The following is a 21852-nucleotide window of genomic DNA, read 5'->3' as shown; positions in this document are numbered from 1 at the left end:
TGACTTGGTTTGAAAATTTTGACTACCGTAACATCAGTAAAACATGCAGAAAAAGGAAAGGACCTGGTTTCTACTAGAACATCTCACAACAAAAAGCTCTTACATGTAACTTGGCTTTCGATTTAAAACGTCTTGCAATATTATATTTACCAATACTATTCTTGTATATTACTGAACACATTCCACCCAGAAATTTAAGTTGATACACAGGCTATGACATAAACTGTCCGTTGTCTTTTTGAATATAGAAATTATCTAGTTTTAACCCCATGAATGTGTGCAATACCCACTGGCCTCCAATTCTGTGTCTGCTTTTCTATTGAGCATCGACAGCTTTACTACCAAACCCAAGTACTACGTATTTGTCACAAAATAAGTAGTACTCCATTGCTTTCAACGCAAGCTCAACAGCTTTCCATTTTTATTTAACATCTATGTTCATATTGCTACCTATTATACAACTCATTCCCCAAAAGAAAATCAAGATTGCATTGCTTTTAATTTTTTAAAAAGGGTAGTTTCAAGGGAGCCATCCTGGTACTCCAGCCTTTAATATCCGGAAATTATCCAAGTAACTTTGGGTTCACTCCCCAATTTGGTCATTTATTTTATTTCACACTCAAAACATCTGGGTCTCATTTTGGCAATAGACAAGCTAGCTTTTTTCCCCTCCTTTGTTATTAAGAGCTCTATGGCATTGTCCTTGGAGAACAGCCTCAGGGAACATGATGTAGTTCAAGTAGTTTCTAAGAGTTACTTTAAGAGAAGCGGTTACATCACAAGCTTGGGCGTAACCAAGAAGCAATAAAAATGAATTAATGCATAACAGGAGACTCAGACAGAAAGGCAGGAATTATTGAACTCTAAGGAGTTACTAAGCGTTCTCTTCTTAAACAGCACTGACTTGGGAAACAGTAAAGCAGGAGCAGAGTCAGCTTCATCCAGTGGTTTCATCAGAAAATCCCATTAGCATCAATAAGTTGTGGTCATTAATGTAACTTCTTCCTTTGCTTTGTATCACTTCTTTTTTAAGGGAAAGCAGTCTCAATATAGTGCCCGTTAAACAAGTCAACCTTGTCCATTACTTTCTGTCAGCACCTCTTTATATTTCTACACTAGGAAATAAAGCCAGATGATATATAACGGAATTTCAGTAAGGTTCCTACAAGGAAGCGCAGTGCAACCATATTACAGAATTATGGTGTGGAATAAATGAACTTCTTCATTTACATGACATGTTAGCACAGAAGCTTTTCCAAAAACTGAGAGAGATACCACTGCATGTCGCTAAGGGACTGTTTTTGAAGGAAAACTGTTTACAACAGTTGCAGCTTTGAGATCCCTTATTATAAACATAGCCGACTGGGTGGTCCCGCTTCACATTTTCAAAGCTGTCAGAAGTAATAACCTTTATTAGTAACTTTTCATTAGACTGAAAAAGATTATCCACCCTCTACCAGAAGCAGACTACATTTCTTTGTACAAAGCAGCAGCATACGAACTGGTAGCTCTGTAATATTTTTTTAGTTTTCGATACAAGAATCCTTCCTTTTCTTTCTTTAAGATCTCTTCATATGAAAAAAATCTGTCATTAGGATGGAGGACAGAGCCAGTACAGAAGTATTATACACAGATTTCCTCCGGCCAGGAACAAACTCAGTAACGTAGACAAAAAAAAGAGATATGAGGGACAGGTTTAAGTTTCAGCATTTTCCCAAAGCCAACATAAAAGGTCTAATAACATTCATGCGTGCGTTAAAGACAGAGATCAACGCTCTATATCATACAGAAACAGACAGAAGTGTTAGTAGCAACTTACTAAGTAGCAAGTGAAGAAGGGAATAGAAAACCTTAACTATTAGACAACACTTATTCATGACAATGGCAACAGCAAGAAAATCCCGTAAATCCTTAAGTAGCGCGCGAAAGTCCACGGACAATCTCTTAATTCAGTAGCATATTTATAAAACCAATCTGTTACATTCATGCAGCATGGTAGTTCATACCTGTCTTTCTCAGCCTTTAACATACAACAATTTACAATTTCTATTAACTATCATTCAAATAAATCAATAAACACTCATAGACACAGTCTCTGCAGAAGCTGCCTGCTTCTCAGTTTCTGCAATGCTTTTAGTAAGTTCTCTTTTTCAAAGCTACAAAAGTTTCGGATTTCACATAAAATCTTCCAATTTTTATATCTTCAAAACCCTAATATTGAACAAGAGCAAATTTAATTACTTCCTTATTATTCCTCCACAGACAACATGAAAACAGCAAGACTTTATCCAAGGAACTTAAAGAATCTATTGCAGTATCCCTAAATGTCTACCATTTTTATTACTTCATCAATTTCTGTAAAGACAGCGAGAGTAAAGACGACACGGTTAAACCATTTTCTTACACCAGAGAGTAATCTCTCCAGGCCAGGGCTCCAGGCCCACGAAGAAGGCAAAAAGTCAATTTTAGCGTGCACATCTCCAAGCCACTCTGCCCCTGCTGACAAGTCTTAAAAGTCTGTATTAATCAAACTAACCATTTCCAGAAGTCAGAAATAGCTGTGAATAATTAGCAAGCCAACTTGCAAGTAGAACTATTATTGCAGTTTTTACCAGAAGAAACAGAACACTGCTCCTATTTGATCAGTTTTAATAACTCGATAGCGGCCCGGCTCACCGCGCCTCTCCATATATAGTAAAGAATGCTTCTGTGGCAGCGTGCTGCTCCTTCCTCCCGGGGCTGCGTGCCCAGCAGGACTAGGGAAAAAAGGAAGACTAGCAGAATCCTCTCCCGCCCGAAATCAAGCTGCACGCTTAACAAAGGATGCACCCTCCAAAGCCAACAGAATGAATTCAAGGAAATGATCAAGTGGAACAGAGAGCACACTGTACACTTGACAAAGCTCTTGTGACTGCTTTATCACAAGCCTGGGGGAATCACCTATACGGCTCATTCAAAGGACATTCTCCCGCTAGGAAGCCACAAGGGGTAACCAGCCACAAAATCCCATTGTCATTAAAGAAGCTCTTATCTAAAAATTGAGCGCACCCAATTTCTGTGATAATTACCTCAGATCCACTTCCACTTTCCCAACAGGTTATATAATGCAGGAGATCAGTTTTTCTGAAGTGCTTCAGCACCCAGCAGTTCCCATTCCTCTCTAGTGTTCCTAATACACTGCATCACACCTATCCCACTCGGAATTATCCAAAACAAAAAAATTAAAATGTACACATAATATCCATAACATCTGTATGAACCCAAGAACCCTTTCTTCTTCCTGTGATCCTCATACCATAACGCCTTCAGACCAGGAGAAAGATCTGGAAAGAGATCATCTCCAAGGAACTGAGGACTTAATACTAACATAAAGTTAACTATCAGCCAACGTGAATTCGTTTGTTCTGTCCTATACGGAAGGCTGCAGCTTTAGGTGAGCACCAGTTCAGTGGACACAGTTAAAACGGAGTTGTGCCAGAGGAAAGGCGACACCAAGACTGTACTGGTCTGACCAGTGACAGAAAGGCTTCAATATGTATATGTTCACATATTCTCCAAGAAAGAACTAAAACATGTTAAGTACTTTGAATTCATCATTGATGTTTCACTCAGGAACAGGATTATTTAAGGATTGCTGTGCTTTACAGCATGAAATCCGGCCAGTAACGCTTACAGTATTTCTAAAATGGCAAGCAGTATAATCCTTCTACTATGAAGAAGCTCAAAGAAGCAAAACCCTTCTGATAAAATTATTTAAGCTAAACAAAGTTCATCTAAATTATTCCAGACCAGTGATGCAGCAGTTCTTAACCAACAGGAACACAGACCTTTAAGTATTTCCTACAGATGTTGGAGAAATCTAATGAGACTGTTAAATCCTGAAGTGTTTTGCTTAAGCAAATACTCCCATAAATCTTCATCAAGTATAAAAAAAACCCGCTGAAATCAAACAAGCAAGTCACGGAATAAAAAAAGCCGCTAAAATCAAACAAACAAGCCACGGAAAAGAATTATGTTTAAGTCCTCTGATGTAACATTCAACACTGATCAGCTATTCCAACTGAATTATAGTTGCACTGTAGTAGAAGTGTAGTTATTCCATTTGCTTTGTAATCATCGCTTTCAGAAGCTTAAGAATCCTGTGGTTACAGAACCTCTCGTCTACATAAATGAGACCCAAATTTGTTTTTCCATGAGCGCTTATGGGTCAGTGACCTACTATGAAAATGTTTTTGATGAAACCAGGCTCGTTTATTATCATATTGTTAAAATAAACGTCTTTGTTTTGTAGCCTTGGTCAGATGTACTAATGCAAACCAAACCCAATTCACTGAAGCATGCATCCTGCTTTCTTGCTAGCTGCCCTTTGCCTCTCTTGCACTTTTCCTGTGTTTGGATTCCTCCTGTGCAGACCTATTGACAGAGCTGCTAATGGCTTCCTTCAGAAAAGAGGTGCCAATGTTTTTTTGTTTTTTTGGTTTTTTTTTTTTTTTTTTAATGTTTACAAAAGAAATAAAAGGTTCACTCTTGCATCAGCAATAACATAAGAAGTCTGGCTGTCCAGCAAAGCCTGAGTAATATGTAGCTACAGAATTATATGCCACAGACAGCCATAGTAAACTATGAAATGTGAGGATATTAGCACTCTCTAGGAGTCCACAGTACATAAACACAGTTATCAGGGACAACCATTTTTCCAAATGCGCATACCAATTATAAGATATAACCACTACACATCTATCAATCTACACATCTTCAAAGAATCATTGTGTTTTCTCATAACCACTTTATTCACCGAGTAGTCCCCAAAAGGTAAGAAAGTGACAACTACTGTATCATTTAAAAATTTATTCCAACAACAGTCCCATAAACACAAAGAAAAATAGTTCTTGTTCACTTGACTTAGAGACAAGTGAGAGTGGGAGGGATCAATCTTTCAACTAGTTTATCACTAGCACCAGCTTAAGAACTCTTTTGCTAAATAAAGATGGTCCAGTATAAACACAAATTCTTCAGGAAAGGTATACACCTGTATTAAGCAGCAGGCAGTGCAGAGGACTCGCAAACCATCAGTTGATCAAGGAATACACTTGACCCTTTTTACCCACTCTTGCCATTTTATCGCCAGATTGCGTGCATGCGACTGACCTCCTGCAAGGTATTTATCAATACTAAAAGGCAAAGGATGGAATTTTTCCATTGAAGTACATTTGTGCCACTCACATCAACTACACTTCCAAAAAAATGTCTTTCTGATGTACAAAGGCACACGCATTATCAAATCTACCTTTGATAGATACGGAGCAAGTTTTACCACGTCTACCACCGATTTCTTCGCTGCAACTACTTTTTCAGTTCTGAAACTTCAAGCGCAGCGATCACAGAATTTTGTGGCAAACTGACAGTTTGCCATGTTTTTAATAGGATAATAGAAAAGGGCAGGGTGATTTTCACTTTTTTCTCAAATATTCATAAGAAATATAAACTATTTCCAAGCATATAACCTGTATGCGTGTCAAACAACATGCTCATCTGTGTACAAAGATAATTGCATGTATTCCAATGCTTTAAATCATGCTTGACTAAATTTCAATACAAGCTAAATTTATATGCTTTAAAATAAGGAAAAAACCAACATCAAGATCCAAATGGCAGATGCCTGTCATCCGAAGCAATACTGTGATAAGAGTACATTACATGGCTAAGCACTACTGTTTTTCAAGCATGCAACACCCACAGAATGACAAAGTATGCCTCCAAGAAAGCCCCAAATACATGTTTTCACGTTAAAGCTTTTCTTACTCTTCTATCATAGTCCTGTTTCCAGTGAAGTTTCTAAAAATTATCCGACCTTTTCACAGTGTGGCTTAAACTGCTTTAAAAACTTTGAAATAGAAACACATCCAGCTTTGTTAAGACACTAAACAGGAGACAGACTTTGTGCATAGGCAAAACGCAGACTGGGAACCCCTCACAATTACCAGGTTTGGTTTCTACATGTTGTTTCATGCTTATTATTTTTCCACCACAGTCTTACTACACTAGTGATCTATACTTACACTTGAGTCACTGTGCCTCCGAAAAAAAACCAACCACCATCAAAAAACAAACACCAGTTCTACCTTTAAGTCCCTACTGACATGAGAAGTTAAACACTAATTAATCTTGAGTTACTGAGACGTGGACATTACAGAAGCATGTGTATATATATATTGCATGCTCGCTACGTTGTACAATTACATTATATAACATCAAGTTCTAACCTTGATGTAAATACATATTCTTAGTATTTTAGTTGCTTGCCCCAAAAACACTTTATATTTTGCCTTTCTGAAAAATAGTGAATTCTTTTCTTTCAAAGTTACAGTGATACCTCAGCCCTGTGGTACATCTTTTGAAGAAACTCCAGGAAGTTCTAACGAGTAACTACTGACCAAACCTGTGGCTACAGTTTTTGTTACACAAATACTTTTTTTTTTTTTATATACTACATGCCTTGTCCTGTCTTGCACTTGGGACCAGACTGCTTTTCAGCGTTGTAAGAAGTTGCACTGGCATCTGAAGTGGCCAACTGCTCGTGGTTGGAAAGCTTTAATGGACCAAGACCATCAAAAACACCACCACACACAACTGGGCTATGATGTAACACTTAACAGCGAAAGATTCTCAAGGAAAGGCTAAAACTGAAAGTTGCACTACATATGGAATCAACAAAATTCAACAGGAAATTCATGTATTTTGGACTTCAAAAAATGTTAAGGTTATCCTAAAAGTTTAAGGACGCTTCATTTTGGGAAGGATGTGCCTTTACTACTTACACTACACATGAAAGACTACTTAACATTACCAGACAGTACCATCCTACTACAGGCAAAACAAAGTAACATTTTCCTGAAAATTTAGTATCGACAATGGAGTATATTATTCACTATATGAACTGGGTATCTGCATGAAATAGGCCATACTTGAGTATTTTCTTCAGTTCTTAACTGTTGTGAGAAGCTTGACTCTATATGGAAATGTATGTACTGGAGATCTTATAACATTCCTTTCCAACAAGAACAACTTTTTGGGCTAACAGTTGCAAATTCCCATCTCGCCCAACAATGTTATATTGACTGTGTATCTTTCCTGACCATATCTAGTGCGTCATATACACAAATGACTACCGTTTCTCTAAATTACTGGCAGTTAAATAGCATAAAAAAAATAAATTTCAGTGAAATCTTCCGGAGTAGCCAGTGTACAGTATTGACTGGTAAGTGAAGCATGCGAGCCATACCTTGGGAACATTTATTTTGTCTGTTTTAGCCAAGAGCAGCACATAAAGCTGAGTCAAAAGCAACACAAAATTAATGAGCTTCCTTCTTTCCTTCCAAGAATTAAAAAAGGTGAGCTGTCAGCTTGAGCCAAGATGTGACTCTAAGATACAGTACTTACATTGCTCACAAATGATTTACTGAAGTGTACTATTCACATTTAAGCTGTCAATATCTATTTTATTATTTTATTTTTTGTGTAGATACACACTCGCCATATATATGCCAAGAACTACCATGTTCTTGCTACTGGTTTTGTCCTGTGTGATTCTAAATGTAAACTGAGGTATCAACCACATAGCTAAGTAATCCACCATTTGCATCTTGTACAGCAGTTTCCATCATATTTCATGAATAAAATTTGTACCTATTGTTTTATCTTCTCGTTATCATTCACATTTCTCAGTGAGGCTACTGATTTTGCCTGGGTGTTTACAGCAAGTCTTGCAGGAAATAGGGATTCCTCATTAGTGGCTTGCCAGCACTCTTTTGAAGGCAGATATCCAGCATGAGCTTTTTAGCAGGATGAAGGGCAGCTGGAAGTCCATTAAATACCTCTGCTCTAGACATTAAAAAGCAGTGGATCTTTCCAAAGTGTCTCAGCCCTCTCCATAAACAGGACAGCATATCCCCAATACCTAAATTGCGGGCACCTAGTTCAGTACAAGCAGAGTAAGATTTGGATAAGACAATAAACAGTTTAGTTTCTTGCAACAGGTGAAAAATCAGAAACCATTGATACTGGAGCTGACTTATAGTCTACCTGTTTCCAACAGTGGCAATACAGATAGAGAGGTATAAGCACAGGGCAAACATAGATGATACTCCCCTACCAGCTTTTCTTTCAACCTTTTTCAGCTAGGCTTCTTAGCTGGATGAAGCTTTTGCATATTTAGTGGCCCTCAATGGCCATCTCTCTCTCAAACATAGCCAGCCTTCTGATGACCATCTGTGAACTTCTGTTTTAGTCTTTTAGGAGCTCCGACAATTTAGGATTTCCTTACCTCCATCCTCCCCTCCCCATTTCCCCGTTCTTAACCCAGAATTGCATCTATTGTATTATTTAACAGTCACTGAATCTCACAAGGTGCTTCCACAACTCCTCAGAGCGGGCATTTGGATTAAAACTGCCCATGAAGCAGTTTTCTGAAAAGCTATGTAAGGGTGACAAGAGATAGAGTGGCTTGGGTCTCAGCCACTCTGTTAGTAGAGTTAACCTTTATCTTGCAGGTTATTTTACAGATAACTCCAACAGCACGAGAGGCAAATTCATACAAGTTGCTCTTTAAGAAGGAAGGGACAAGGTTTGAGGTCTTGGTTCATATTTTAGCCAGTCCAATGAGTCAAGCCAGTACCAAAATGTTTTGTCTGGCTGGAAATAATACCGATGGTTTGGAGGACTGGTGAATCTATCTACCAGTAATTGGAAAAAATTAATGGAAAGCACCAAGATTATGTTCAGAGAAGAGACCGCCAGCTCCAGGAATGAGTCACAAACATCCCAGGTTTAACGTTACCCTGCCCATGAGCACAGAGAGACAACTCTTTCCCCTTGGTAGAAAGGGATAGCATTGGTGAAGACCAGCTACACACAAAAGACAGCAGAACAGCTCTGTGGTTCAGATACTGGCTGTGTGGGGAACAGCGAATCACTCTGTTTCTACAACATGTGAAAAGATGGCACAAGATAGATCACAACACTTGGACTAGCACTGCATGGTGCAATAAGCATGGTGGAATAATGAGAAAGCAGAAGTAATGACAGAGACCAGTAAAACCTGTGGTAATCAAAGCCAGCAGATATGCAAAGAACTGTATACTACCACAGGAAGATGCAACACATCGGTGTGATGAATTTGCACACAGCCTCGACACATGAACGCTTAGGCAGTTTTTTCTTCACATGGACATTAGAAACCAAGAGCTTTTGCTTGGCTTCTGCCACACATGACAAACTAGAACTCAAACACAGCTCTCGTGATGTCTCTTTGGGACAGCCATTCTCTAAGACTAAGACAAAAGGTAGAGACAGGGAGTATGATTTCCTGTACTCTGTAGAAAGACAAAGTGCCTACTCCTCCAGAGTACAGATGATGTAGAGAAGATTTAGTCTTCCTCTAGACTTCCAGTTCTGAGTCAGAAGCAGGATCAAACTGTGGTACTCTCTGTGCAGTAAGCTGATGAAGGAACTTGTGAACTGAGAAAGCTGCTATATGAGGGTGTTCCTGCAAGTTTATTGCTATCAGGGTCAGAAAATTATGCAGATGAAGTACCTATAATAACGTGTTCCTCACTTAAGCAGTAAAAACTACATTATGGCCATTGGAATGGACACTAAAAAGGAATGGAAGTGACTCAAATAATACCAGGAAGATTCTGCAGTACAGTGTCCTCCATTCTCCATGGTTGTCCCAACGGCATGCAGGAAGAAAACCAATAGCACCGCTTCAGACACTCACACCCAAAACATTCTAGCTCATCACATTGGACTTTTCACAATTTAAAGTCACACAAACACTAATTTCTTAAAACGCAAGTAAGAGCGATTGCTTTTTCAGATGTTGGTTATAGGACTCTTCTTTTAGTTGGAATAATTTTGTAGAAAATGTGGGGCAAACAATATTAATGAAATATTAATCAACATCAATAAATATTATTTGAACTTGCAGTCATCAGCCAATGCAGCAAGGAGCTTCATATTGCTAGCTCATAGATGCAGGCACTGCAAAAACTACATACTAGTCTATTCATCAAATCAGGAGACCACCACCACACCTGAAAGCATCACAAACTGAATTTTAGGGGGTTTTATGTTCTTTGCCAGCTCCCACAAAGACTGGTTAGGTTTACAACATGTCTCTGTTAGAAACTGGCTCCCCCCATTTACAAACACAGACTATGACCTGGGATTAGACAGCACAGGTTCATTTTACCCTACTGACGGTGGGTTGTTGCAGCAGTAATTCTGCCCAGTATGAAAGAGTAACACCAGTTTTGACACATGCTACACCCAGTTCCACAAGAGTCAATGGGGGATGCTACTTTCTTCAATATGAATGCAAAGAAGTCCATCCCTCCCAATCGCAAAGACACCACAGCTTCAAGATACCTCTAGCATCCCAATTTACCATTCACACCCTCCTCAGAGGAGGAAGGCCAAGTGTAAAGAGCTGTCTTGGGAGCAGAAGAGAGGCAAAAAACTACCGTTTCTCACTCCTAAAGCACGGCCTTTTTCCTGGGGAGTTTGGTAGCAAACCTGGTACTACACCAACCTACATGTGGTAGTTTAAGAAGGAAGAGGAAAGTATGCAAGTAATAAAATTGATAAAATAACAGACCACAGCTCTAAACCCATTTTAGTGTGTCTTTGTTCTCTGGCATTTACAGATAAGCCTTTTATGACCACCGATTTCCCATTAGATATGTTATCCATAATGTCACAGGAAAATAGAGACCCAAAACAATAAAGCTTTTTTCTGAAAAGTTACATTCAAACTGTCTTGCATATTTACAAATCCATATGGCTTCATAAGTAATTGTAGCATATGCAGTTCCAGAAAAACATCTAAATTGCACACACTGCAAACCTTGTATAAACACTATACATTTGTCCATGCTGCCAAAGATTTGCAATAACCTTTTGTTTACAACTGTAAAGAACCGTCCAATGCTTTTATTATTTTGCCCACTACTCTGAAGCACTTCGCAATCTTTCCACTCAGCATGTTAATTATGGAAGATGCTTTTTGTATTACATGATTTATTTAAAGCCTGTTCAATCTCAGGTTATGAAATCCAGATTGTGAAACATCACACAGTATTTTATTCTTCTCCTTCCTTAGCATCTTTGGTCACTAATAGCCATTTTACAGTACATTGTGCCAAATAAATACACTTTACTACCTTAATCAAGCATTTAGGAAGCTGCTTACAAACACTCCACACACAGTAGCATCTCTGCAGCTAAAGGTCAAACACAATTTCCATTTTGATCTCTGTCTCAGCACGCACAAAACCAAAGCCGTACATGTATACATCAGGGTTAAAATGTGGATTCTAGCTTTTTTTTTTTTAAAGCTAATTATTTTTCCCAACTTCGAAAAGATTTGATTTGGCCATGGTTATACATTTTTCCCCCCTCCTTTAAACAACAAAAACACATTTTTAGTGTTTTCAGATGTTGAGATCTTTTCTGCTAGCTGAAGACACTAATTTGAGTAGAAAGAACCAGCCATCAGCCAAAGTCCAGTCTTTTGAAGATAATATAGCTACGTGACAATTTCTGGCAGTTGGCCGTGGAAAAGTCAAGATCGGATGGTGTCTTATATCCTGCCTCATTTTTCACATAAATGTGTGACATACATCTGGCTCTGGAAGAAATTTCAGTTTATCTTTTAGGCCCACCAGTATGCCTGCCTCTTCTCAATCCCCCTTGCATATGAAATTTCATAATCTTTTTATCTTAAAATCATACACCGATTTAATAGCAAAAGACACAGCTGAAATGCTAAAATCCAAAATAAAGTTGACTATTACACATTGTGCCACTTTAGCACTGGGTTTGTATGGGCATACGCGCACTACTTCAAACCACGGAAAACAAAACCAGGAAAGACCAGAGTCAGATATTTTGCAGTTAACTATTAGCGAAAAACTGCAGAAGAGAACTCGAAAAAAAGAACTGCATTTTCTGAAACCTGCCGTACGCCAATAGGCACAGGTGTTATTCTAAAATTGTTGCCCTGCTACTGGCATACTATCAAAGTTTACAACTGGCACTTTCAAGTTTCAGTAGAACATTTCCATAGCTTCTTAAACACTTATTGAACATCTCCATCTATCTGTCCTGCAAAGCCGATCACTCAACATCAATTAGTAATATTTTTTTAGAAAGCAGCGCTTTGGAGCCAAAGGAGAGGTGACAGCTAGAGAAGCCTGGGAGAAGCTAACAGGCCTGGGAGGAGACTTACCATAGTCGTTCTAGCACCTCAGACATAGCAGTCCCGTTGACGCATAGGCTCTACAAGCTTTATAGCTTCCCCACGGCGGCACTGCGCCGCACAAGAGCGTCGCTGGTTTGTCTGAGGCTCAACAACAGCGCAACAAGTAGAAAGTAATAAGCTGTACGCACCCATTATACCCGCTATTATCGTCTCCTAACTGCTTGCCTTTTTATGGTCAGCTAACTCACTGCTATTCTTGATATTATGGAAGAAAAGATATAGAACCTTATTGCAATAAAACCACTAGAAACATGTCTGGTTTTCCACTATGGTGAGTGCCACTGGATATTCTCAAGAATTCTGAACCTTAGGACTCAGCAGAACAACTTATAGTAAAAACATGGAATTTCGCTAAGAAGCAATGGTTAAAATCCCTGCATACTTGGAAAACTGAGTAAAAATATGCCAAAGAAACAAGTGGCTTCTACCTTCCACATGACTTCATTTCTCAACTTTGTACTGTGTCACATTAACACGCCTTGCATTACGTGCTTCTTCCTTCAACTGATATTGGCACATTTTATTAAGCTAACATACCATGTTGATAATATCCTGTCCTACACCTAAATAATGCCCTTAGATACTCCATTGGTATTCGGAGCATTAATACAGCAAAAAAATTTAAAAAACATGAAAAAAAGAAAACAGGGTAAATTCCAAATAACTAGAGAGTGATTATCATGGTGGTTCTGGCAGCAGTGGCTAACAGCCTTACAGACATTTTATCTAAAATTTACTTAGACTGCTACGCAGGACATTTCAAAGAAAACTCTGCTAATTTACTCAGTTAATAATGATGGATTTGCTTCAATATCAAGACAGGTGAAAATATATTGAGCATGGGTTCATGAAAGGCAGGTCCTGCTTGACCAACCTGATTTCCTTCTATGATCAGGTGACCCACCCAGTGGATGAGGGAAAGGCTGTGGATGTTGTCTACCTGGACTTTAGTAAAGCCTTTGACAGCATCTCCCACAGCATTCTCCCGGAGATACTCTCTCATGGCTTAGACAGGTTTACGTTTCGCTGGGTGAGGAACTGGCTGGATGGCCGAGCCCAGAGAGTTGTGGTGAACAGCGTTAAATCCGGCTGGCGGCCGGTCACAAGCGGTGTTCCCCAGGGCTCGGTTCTGGGGCCGGTCTTGTTCAATATCTTTATTGATTATCTGGATGAGGGAATAGAGTGCTCCATCAGTAAGTTTGCAGATGACACCAAGCTGGGTGGGAGTGTTGATCTGCTGGAGGGTAGGAGAGCTCTGCAGAGGGATCTGGACAGGCTGGATCGATGGGCAGAGGACAACTGTATGAGGTTTAATAAGGCCAAGTGCAGGGTCCTGCACTTGGGTCACAACAACCCCATGCAACGCTACAGGCTTGGGGAGGAGTGGCTGGAGAGCAGCCCGGCGGAAAGGGACCTGGGGGTGCTGGTTGACAGCCGGCTGAACATGAGCCGGCAGTGTGCCCAGGTGGCCAAGAAGGCCGACAGCGTCCTGGCCTGTATCAGGAATAGTGTGGCCAGCAGGAGTAGGGAAGTGATCGTGCCCCTGTACTCGGCACTGGTGAGGCCACGCCTTGAATCCTGTGTTCAGTTTTGGATTAGTTTAGATTGGATATTAGGAAAAATTTCTTCACCAAGAGGGTAGTCAGGCATTGGAACAGGCTGCCCAGGGAGGTGGTGGAGTCGCCATCTCTGGAAGTGTTCAAAAACCGTGTGGATGTGGCGCTTCAGGACATGGTTTAGGGGACATGGTGGCGCTGAATTAATGGTTGGACTTTATAATCTTGAAGGTCCTTTCCAACCTTAGTGAGTCTGTGATTCCGTGAAATAATGTTCACCTAAGGTTATGCCCTTTGAATGATTAATATGGGGTGGGGAGTGAACAATATACTTCCACTGTTACTTTGAATGAAAGACCTTGACACATGGTATTTTGCCAGGAATAGAAGTTACTCCTGTTTTTTTAAAGTCTGACCCAATACAGCTGCTTTGTTTAAAAATAAGCTACTGATTACTCTTGCATCCACTTCAATAGATCAAAAAAGAACATTATTCCAAAATCAAAGCAATATAAGCAATTTTTATTTGTTATTTGAAAGAGATTAAATGGAAGAAAGCCAGGTTTTTTAAAATTCAACCATCATACTTTCTTCATTAACATCTTGCAATGTTTGACAATACTTAATAAAATAGCTTTAATATTACCTAAAATGTTGCAATTTAGCCTTTATAAGTTATGCCAAACTTTCCACAGTTCACTCTCCAAAACCTACTGACTCATAGTGAAAAAATCAGATTTATAGTTTTGTCCTAAAAATGATTTAAGCTAAAATACCAAAAAGTTGCAAGTTTCCAGGCCTCCCTTTCATACTACATTCATTTAGGAAATATTTTTATGACAGGCAATCCTAAAAGAAAAGCAGAGATACAGTATATTTAACAGGCCAAGTTAAGAGTTCACACAGGAAAAAGTAGTACGACTTTCAAACATCACATACTTAAACAGACAACATTAAAGGTATCATATTTCCGAACTTCTGGTTTCGCAAAATACATTATTTTCATTTGCTAACACAGCAGCCTCTACAGAAAAACACCACATTAACATGATACTTGAGTATCATTTCTCGTTACTAATAGCTAGCTCTTCTCCCAGATGTTTTTCAAAAGCCATTTTATAGTTTAACTCAATCTATCTTTATCTGTACAAGAAAGATTTTTTTAAAAAAATATGTATGTACAGACACGTACATAAGATGAGCTTAAAACTAGGACTTAGGATACTGATTCTCAAAGATGAGCTATAATGTGAACGAACTGTTTTCTACAGTGTCAGACTATGCTTATTTTCGAAAGTTAAGCTCGTTATTATTTTTTACTGACAAGAAACGTGAAATACAGCAGCTATGGTAAAACTCTTGTCCTGTATGTGCTGTCTAATTGAATATAGGTGCCAGGCACTGTAAAAATGGGTTATAATCGGAATTTAAAACTTATCTCTCTTATTGCCATAAATGAAGCTTTGTAATTCAAGACAAAAATCCTGAGCAAATTTGTATAAAAAAATTCAACGCACTAGTTAAACAACTTAAATGCAAACCTAAATCCTGAGATCGTCTGAAACAGTTTTAGTGCAGCATACGCTCAATACTCCAGACCTCTTGAACAATTGCTAGTAGGAATGCAACTCTTGAAAGCTACTTTAGAAAATATCAATTAGAAAATCCAAGTCCTACAACAAATGCCTTGCAGATAACCGAGTTGACAATCAAGCATAAAAAAACCTGCTTCTCTATTTAACAAACATGCATTCCAAACCAGCATGTGATTTTTTTCTAGTCACCTACCTCTAACAAAGCATAATTCCCTGAAGTATTTCAGTATTACAGAGATTTTGTTCTGCTCTCATAAGGAGACAAAATTAACCTAGCTTCATGATAATGCTAAACAATACACCCAACTAAGAGTAGCAATTCAATATGCCATTACTTTTGTACTTTTTGATATTTAAATTTATACTCCTGCAGGGCCAATAGTTTTCTATAAATCGGATTCTGTATTAAGTGACCTCTTATATTCACCTTTTAAAAAAATAAGTAAATTTAATTACCATCAAAAGCAGAGGAAATCTAGTCTTTTCTCCCCGAAGTCTAGCCTGATACCCTGGCATTCACTCGTATCCGTGGCATTAAGAGTTGCCCAGATATCCTTTTGATAACGTCATTAAGATTCTGGTGTCACCAGCAGTTGTATTTCTTTGGCAAGCAATTGTACATTTTATTTCAAGTATCTGTTATCATGCAATATAAATTCAAGTGTGTTTAAGAGCATACTTTAAGAGAGAGAGATGGGTACCTGCCTAAACTAAAGGAAGTTAATTTTATAATACTGTAGTATTATGAATGATCAGTAACAGTGAGGTAGAAAAAACGTAGATTTTTGGTAGGTATATAAATAGAGATACTTACAGCCGTTCAAGTTGTTTTAGATCCTGAAATGCTCCACGTTCTATGACACTAATCTGATTTTCTTCCAAGTGTCTGCAATTCCAGAAATATCAGTTAATTTTTAGACAACAAAAGAGCTTCCCCACTTCTCCTCACACATGCCACAAAATTGCTTTCCATAGAAGTACCAGTAACAGTTATAATTAGAGATTATTAGAAAAATCTGGACAGAACAGCACTGTTTCTCTTGATCACTAGCAGGAAACCGATTCAAAAATTGCCTTCTGACTGCCAGATTCAGTAAACTTTTTCATTCTTAAACTTCAATAACCATAACCAATGATCAAGAAGGTGTTGGTCTAGAGGCTGATTGTTACATCCTTACTATATTACTTAGTTTATCTAATGTAATTGAGATAAGTGACTCCTACAGATGAAAAATCTGAAAGACTCCTAGAGAGCAAAAGTGCACAAAGTAAAATAAGAAAAACTGCAAACACATACCAGATGACAGGAACATGTAGAATAGGGAAATATGAACAAAACTGGTGTATTGTTCAAAAACAATGAACAAAAATGGGTATGTCTGCAGACAATGAAGTGGCATGTCTTGGGTTTCAGATGGTCTTCACACATCGGAAAACAAAACCAATATAAAAAAATATATATAATTTTAATAGGTGTATTCTGGCTTTATTCCTAATAACTTTTGTGGCAAACATCACACTATTCGAAGGCTGAACAAACATGTTACATAAATATGCAGTGAACACAGAACAAAAAATTCACATAAAGATGGCAGTTGCATGTTTTGCTTATTGTTAAAGGCATTCAGTATAAACGATGGCAGTGGCATTAGGCAGTGTCCGACACTATAGAAAACCAAGGAAACCAAAACAAGTACTGACATTAATGATAGTATAGTACATGTATTTTAATAGACTTCCGAAATGGTATTGACAGTTGGGATGGAAGCCAAGGAAATAATCTAAGCAACTCCACTGCTAGAGATGAGAGGAACACCACAGGAATGAAAAGTCTTCCAATAGATTTGAAATGTTTTCTTAGTATATGACAACTTGTTCAAAAGTGTTAAGGTAGCAGGAGGAAAGACTTGCCTGTTCATTGGCAGGATTCAATTAATTCATTGATTGAATTATCACCGAATAACTGTAACAGTTCAACAGTTGCAGTTTTAAGGACTTGCTTTAGAAGATACTCAAAGGAAAACACTGACTCAGAGGGCAATCTTAAGAATTACAGACAGGAATTTTCAGGGGATGCTGGTGAGATTACTTGTGGGTTTAACTTCTGATAGCTGTTTGTTTCAGAAGGAATCAGCAGAGTGGTAAAGCCAACCTGCCGCTGTCAGCGCTAGGACCAGCTCAAGATTAAGTTTTTGGTTTGTTCGCTAAAACTTGGAATTAAGCACAGCAATTTAGTAAAATACTGCTAGTGAACTAGATGGTACACACACAAAAATGTCAGCACTGTTTATGTAAATGGCACTTGGTAAACAGAACTAGATATCTCCTTTTTTTTTTTGTAAAATTAGAGATTTGAACTTTAGCCATTGGTTACCGCTAATATAAATAAATACCTTTCACATTTGACAAACATTTTTGATAAAAACATCCCAGCCACAGCTCTTAAACACATAGATCTACACACATATGTATATGATGTCTCCGAAACACAGCAATGTTTCTCACAGAGAAATTCCCAAGTTTGCATCGCTGCAGGAGCCCTCAGTGCCCAAATACAAATCCAGTGAAGGCAGAAACCAACAGTTACTTTAAACAAGAGCTCCAGAAACGCTAAGAACGTAAGAGCTTAGCCTCAATCAATTCAGTATATTACATTCTAAACTATTTTGTTTCTCTCGTCCGGTTTCCCCCAATATTTAAAGCTATATATTTTACTTTACATATAAAAATAATGCAATAAACTTAATTTCCACAAAGCAAGTACCAGATCCCCACAGTATTTCTGGCAGAGGCATCAATACCCATGTCTGCTTCTATGCTGATGTGAAGGGGAGCTCGACTACTTGACATAATTCAGGAGAACTTAGAGGAATTTGAAGACGAAAAATGAATTCACTTTAAATAGAAAGGACGTCCAACTTTTCCTGAAAGGACTGAAACAGATTTAAAACCTATTTCTTGTTCTTTTAACTCAAGATTATTTTCTTATAGAAAAAAAGGTGTATTTATAACTGCAATAAATATCTACAAAGTAGCCCTAATTTCCATCACTCAATTAGTGGTGCCATTTGATGTTCATAGATGAGAAAATCGGAAATCAGGAATGACAAATTCTGTAGCCTGATGTTTCCCTTTTTGATGTTCAAGGCAATTTAGAAGTACAGTTAAGCTCATGACTGATACTTTTAGATCAAGAAGCAGCACCACCTAAAATTTTTTTATTTATTAATTCACATTAGACTAAAAAACGTCGCAGGTTTCCTTATGTGCAACTTCTGTAACTATCCTTAGTCAAGTTCTGCTTAATCTTCTGCAAAAGTGCTATTAATGGGACTGTATCTTGAAGTGACCAAAATCTGGAAGTCCTATTTGCTAACGTTCGAGTATAATTGATTTAAGCATAAGTGCTTGTAAAGTGGAGCAAAATTTTTACTAAAGTATTTATTAAAATCCAGTGAAAAACACACAAGAGCTCTGAAACTACAGTCAGACTTCAGCATGGAACTAAAATCTACTATTTCACATCACAAACTGTTCCAGTTGCTTGGTTTAAAAGAATACTATTAACTGAGTAACACGCAGAAATTACTAGCATTTGATCTCTAGAATTATGGACATTCTTAGTACTAGCACCCTGAAATAGACTTTTAAAGAAAGACAAGTTGTGTGTTATACTCACAAGACACGGAGGTTCTTCAGTCCTGTGAAGTCCGTCTTCGTGATTCTTGTGATATTATTTTTTTCTAGATCACTGCAGGGGAAAAAGAAACCAGCATTGAGGCACTATAACTGACATCTAGAATTCACTCACAGGAAGTATCTCCATCACCAGAGGATCTATCAGTTGCTCAAATTGTACAAACTAATGTTTCTATTAAAATCTCGGAAAGCAAGCCATCAGTCCTGATGCATTTTGCCTCTTCTTCCGAGTACATTGCTGTCATACAAGAAGTTTCTTCCATTTTTATTTGTAGTATTGGTGCTCACTATATGCTGCTTTCTCTTCAGTCTTGTAAGAGGCTAAATATATTGAAGACCCAATTGATATAATCCAGCTGAAACGGAATCCTCAGCCACAAAATGAAGATCAAACTCGGGGGTTATTCTAAAGCCAAGCAAGTTTAGTTTGCCACAGAAACTTGGGCTACATGGACCTTCAGGAGGTAACGACTGCCTTCAGTGACTCCTAAGTGTGCTCCTACCCAGCTGACCTAGAAGATTTGGAAAGTTACAGAATAGCTTTTGGTTTTTTTTCAAGCATCGTAATTGGACAGCCTCCTGACCCAGCTTTTTGGAAATGCTGGTTTTCATAAGATACTGTTAATCACACTGACCTGCTTCCCATGTGTGTTTCCCCTTTGCCAATTCCCACCTTCTGTCTTTAAACTCACCATTTCCTAACACCTCTGTTATGCGCCGACACATTTTCCTCGTGTGGTCACATACCAAGTATTACCTCCTGCACTCTCTGTCAGTCTGTGCTAATTTATGCTCTAGACTCAAAATTAATAAGTAACTGGCATCTTTTCCACGACAGGGAAAACCTACTGTAGCCAGACCTTGAGCTGCCCACTTTACTGCAGCTTTTCTCTGGAGTGAGCACACCAAAAAACCATAAAAATATAAATGTCCAAACTTACATCTTAATGGATTAGACACCAAAATAAGATGCTCTAGCTTGAGACAAATACTATTTAATTAAAATTTCAAGACTGATCCTGCACTTAAGGACAGCTCTCAGTACTCTAACTTTCATGCCTTCTGAGTTAAAACAAACCAAGAATAACTCCTTTTCTTTCCGCACTTAAGGAGTCTTTCTGTCATTTCATTTCAAAAGAGTATACCAAATAATTGCTGGTGCCATAGGTCCTGTGTTGCTGTTTTCTCTCTTCTAGACTTGCCTTTGCAAGGCACCCCTAAAGTTCACCAGTTGAACATACCGCGTTGTCTGGTATTTGGTTTGGGTTTTTTTTTCTTCTCCAGATTGTTCTACCTGACTTAGTGCTAACAACAGGGACAAGACCAGCAGCTATTCTTTCTTCCTGGTCTTCACCCATGCTTATTTGAACATGATAAGCAATATGCAGCAAGCTTATAATTAATAAAAACAGATATACTCTCCATTATGTCACCACAAATTGGTTTTGCATGTCAGTTTTCCAGATACTAGAAGCCTTTTATGAAAACTAAATTTTATAATCATGGAGTAAACCTTTTTTTCTTCCAAGTCATACTTTATGTCTCCCAAAAACTGCTACATATCAAAGATAGAAGGCTTTGGGGTAACAATGTTCATGCCAAAAAAGCACTCAGTATTCTTCTAAAGATCATGAGATTGTAAAGCATACACTCTGAGAAATTTTGTTGCCTATTGCCATCCAATGAAAGGAATCCAATACAAAAAACCAGCCATGAGGGTAGACATTCATTTTCTAAGAGAGAATGTAAAATCACAAAGACACAGCAGCAAGTAGAGGCTTCTCCTATACAACCAAGTTTTACTGTACTTCCAGCATAGTATACACTGGGATGCACCTCTGCTGTATTTACAAGCTTCCATTTTTCTCCCATTTCTAGTAAAATTCAAGAATACAAAGGCAAGATTACGGTATTATTTTTAAGTACCTTCGGCAACCATGACACCTGCACAAACCCTGACCCTGAAATAATTTCTGAAAATCAGATGGGTGTTCTTAAGTGCTGTTTTGAGTTGATTATTTCTCCAAGTACAAAAAGGAATTCAAACAAGGGGTAGAAGACAGAACTTCCAGGAATGCCTCATTTACCACGTTTCTATTCTGAAAAATGCTGCACAGACGGCTGTCTAGGACAGCTTCTGAAGTGCCTAGTAAGTAATACCGCAAACAAAATGCAAAGTGTTGAGAACAGTTGAATCATTTGTAATCATTCTTATATCATCCTACGGGGGGAAGAAAAAGCTCTCCCGGCTGCCACAATTTCCACTAGTTTTCTATCATACACGCAGTTCCTTACAAGCCTTGCAGTATGGCTGCCACTCTAAAGCATCCTTTTTTCACCTCATCTGAGATCAGAAATACATGAGAGTTCAAGCACAAATGATTATTTCCTTCAAATCAAGATTTTTTTTTTTTTTGCAAACATGAGTTGATATTATTCTAAGGCATTAATTGAAACGCAATTGTCATAGCAACAAATTTCATTTTTCTAGTGGGAAACACATTGTCAAATTAAGGCAGTTATGTATTTTGAAGTTTAAGCTTGTTAAAAGGTACATTTGCAATATTCAGAGAAGACAGGACTATGCACTAACTTCTCCAAAGAAAATAAAGAGTTTTCTCCTAATCTATCCTCCACTTATCAGAAATGTAAATATTTAGATGAACACAGGTAATTGTAC

General features: G+C 38.2%; 1 protein-coding gene across 1 annotated transcript in view; it reads right to left on the bottom strand.

Annotated features, from left to right (window-relative positions):
- The window catches only part of SLIT3 (slit guidance ligand 3), a gene marked incomplete at its 5' end in the record, with an annotated part of 526167 nt that overhangs the window by 481744 nt on the left and 22571 nt on the right, over positions 1-21852 (bottom strand). Inside the window, 2 exons of the mRNA XM_082006257.1 lie at positions 16288-16359; positions 19153-19224. Of these exons, the coding sequence (XP_081862383.1) occupies positions 16288-16359; positions 19153-19224 (144 nt within the window). The remainder of the gene's footprint in view (positions 1-16287; positions 16360-19152; positions 19225-21852) is intronic.

The sequence above is a fragment of the Phaethon aethereus genome (assembly GCF_964289735.1).
Source record: "Phaethon aethereus genome assembly, chromosome: 14".
Classification (NCBI taxonomy): domain Eukaryota; kingdom Metazoa; phylum Chordata; class Aves; order Phaethontiformes; family Phaethontidae; genus Phaethon; species Phaethon aethereus.
Note: the sequence above shows the minus strand (reverse complement) of the source record. Positions and strands in the feature narration are given on the sequence as shown.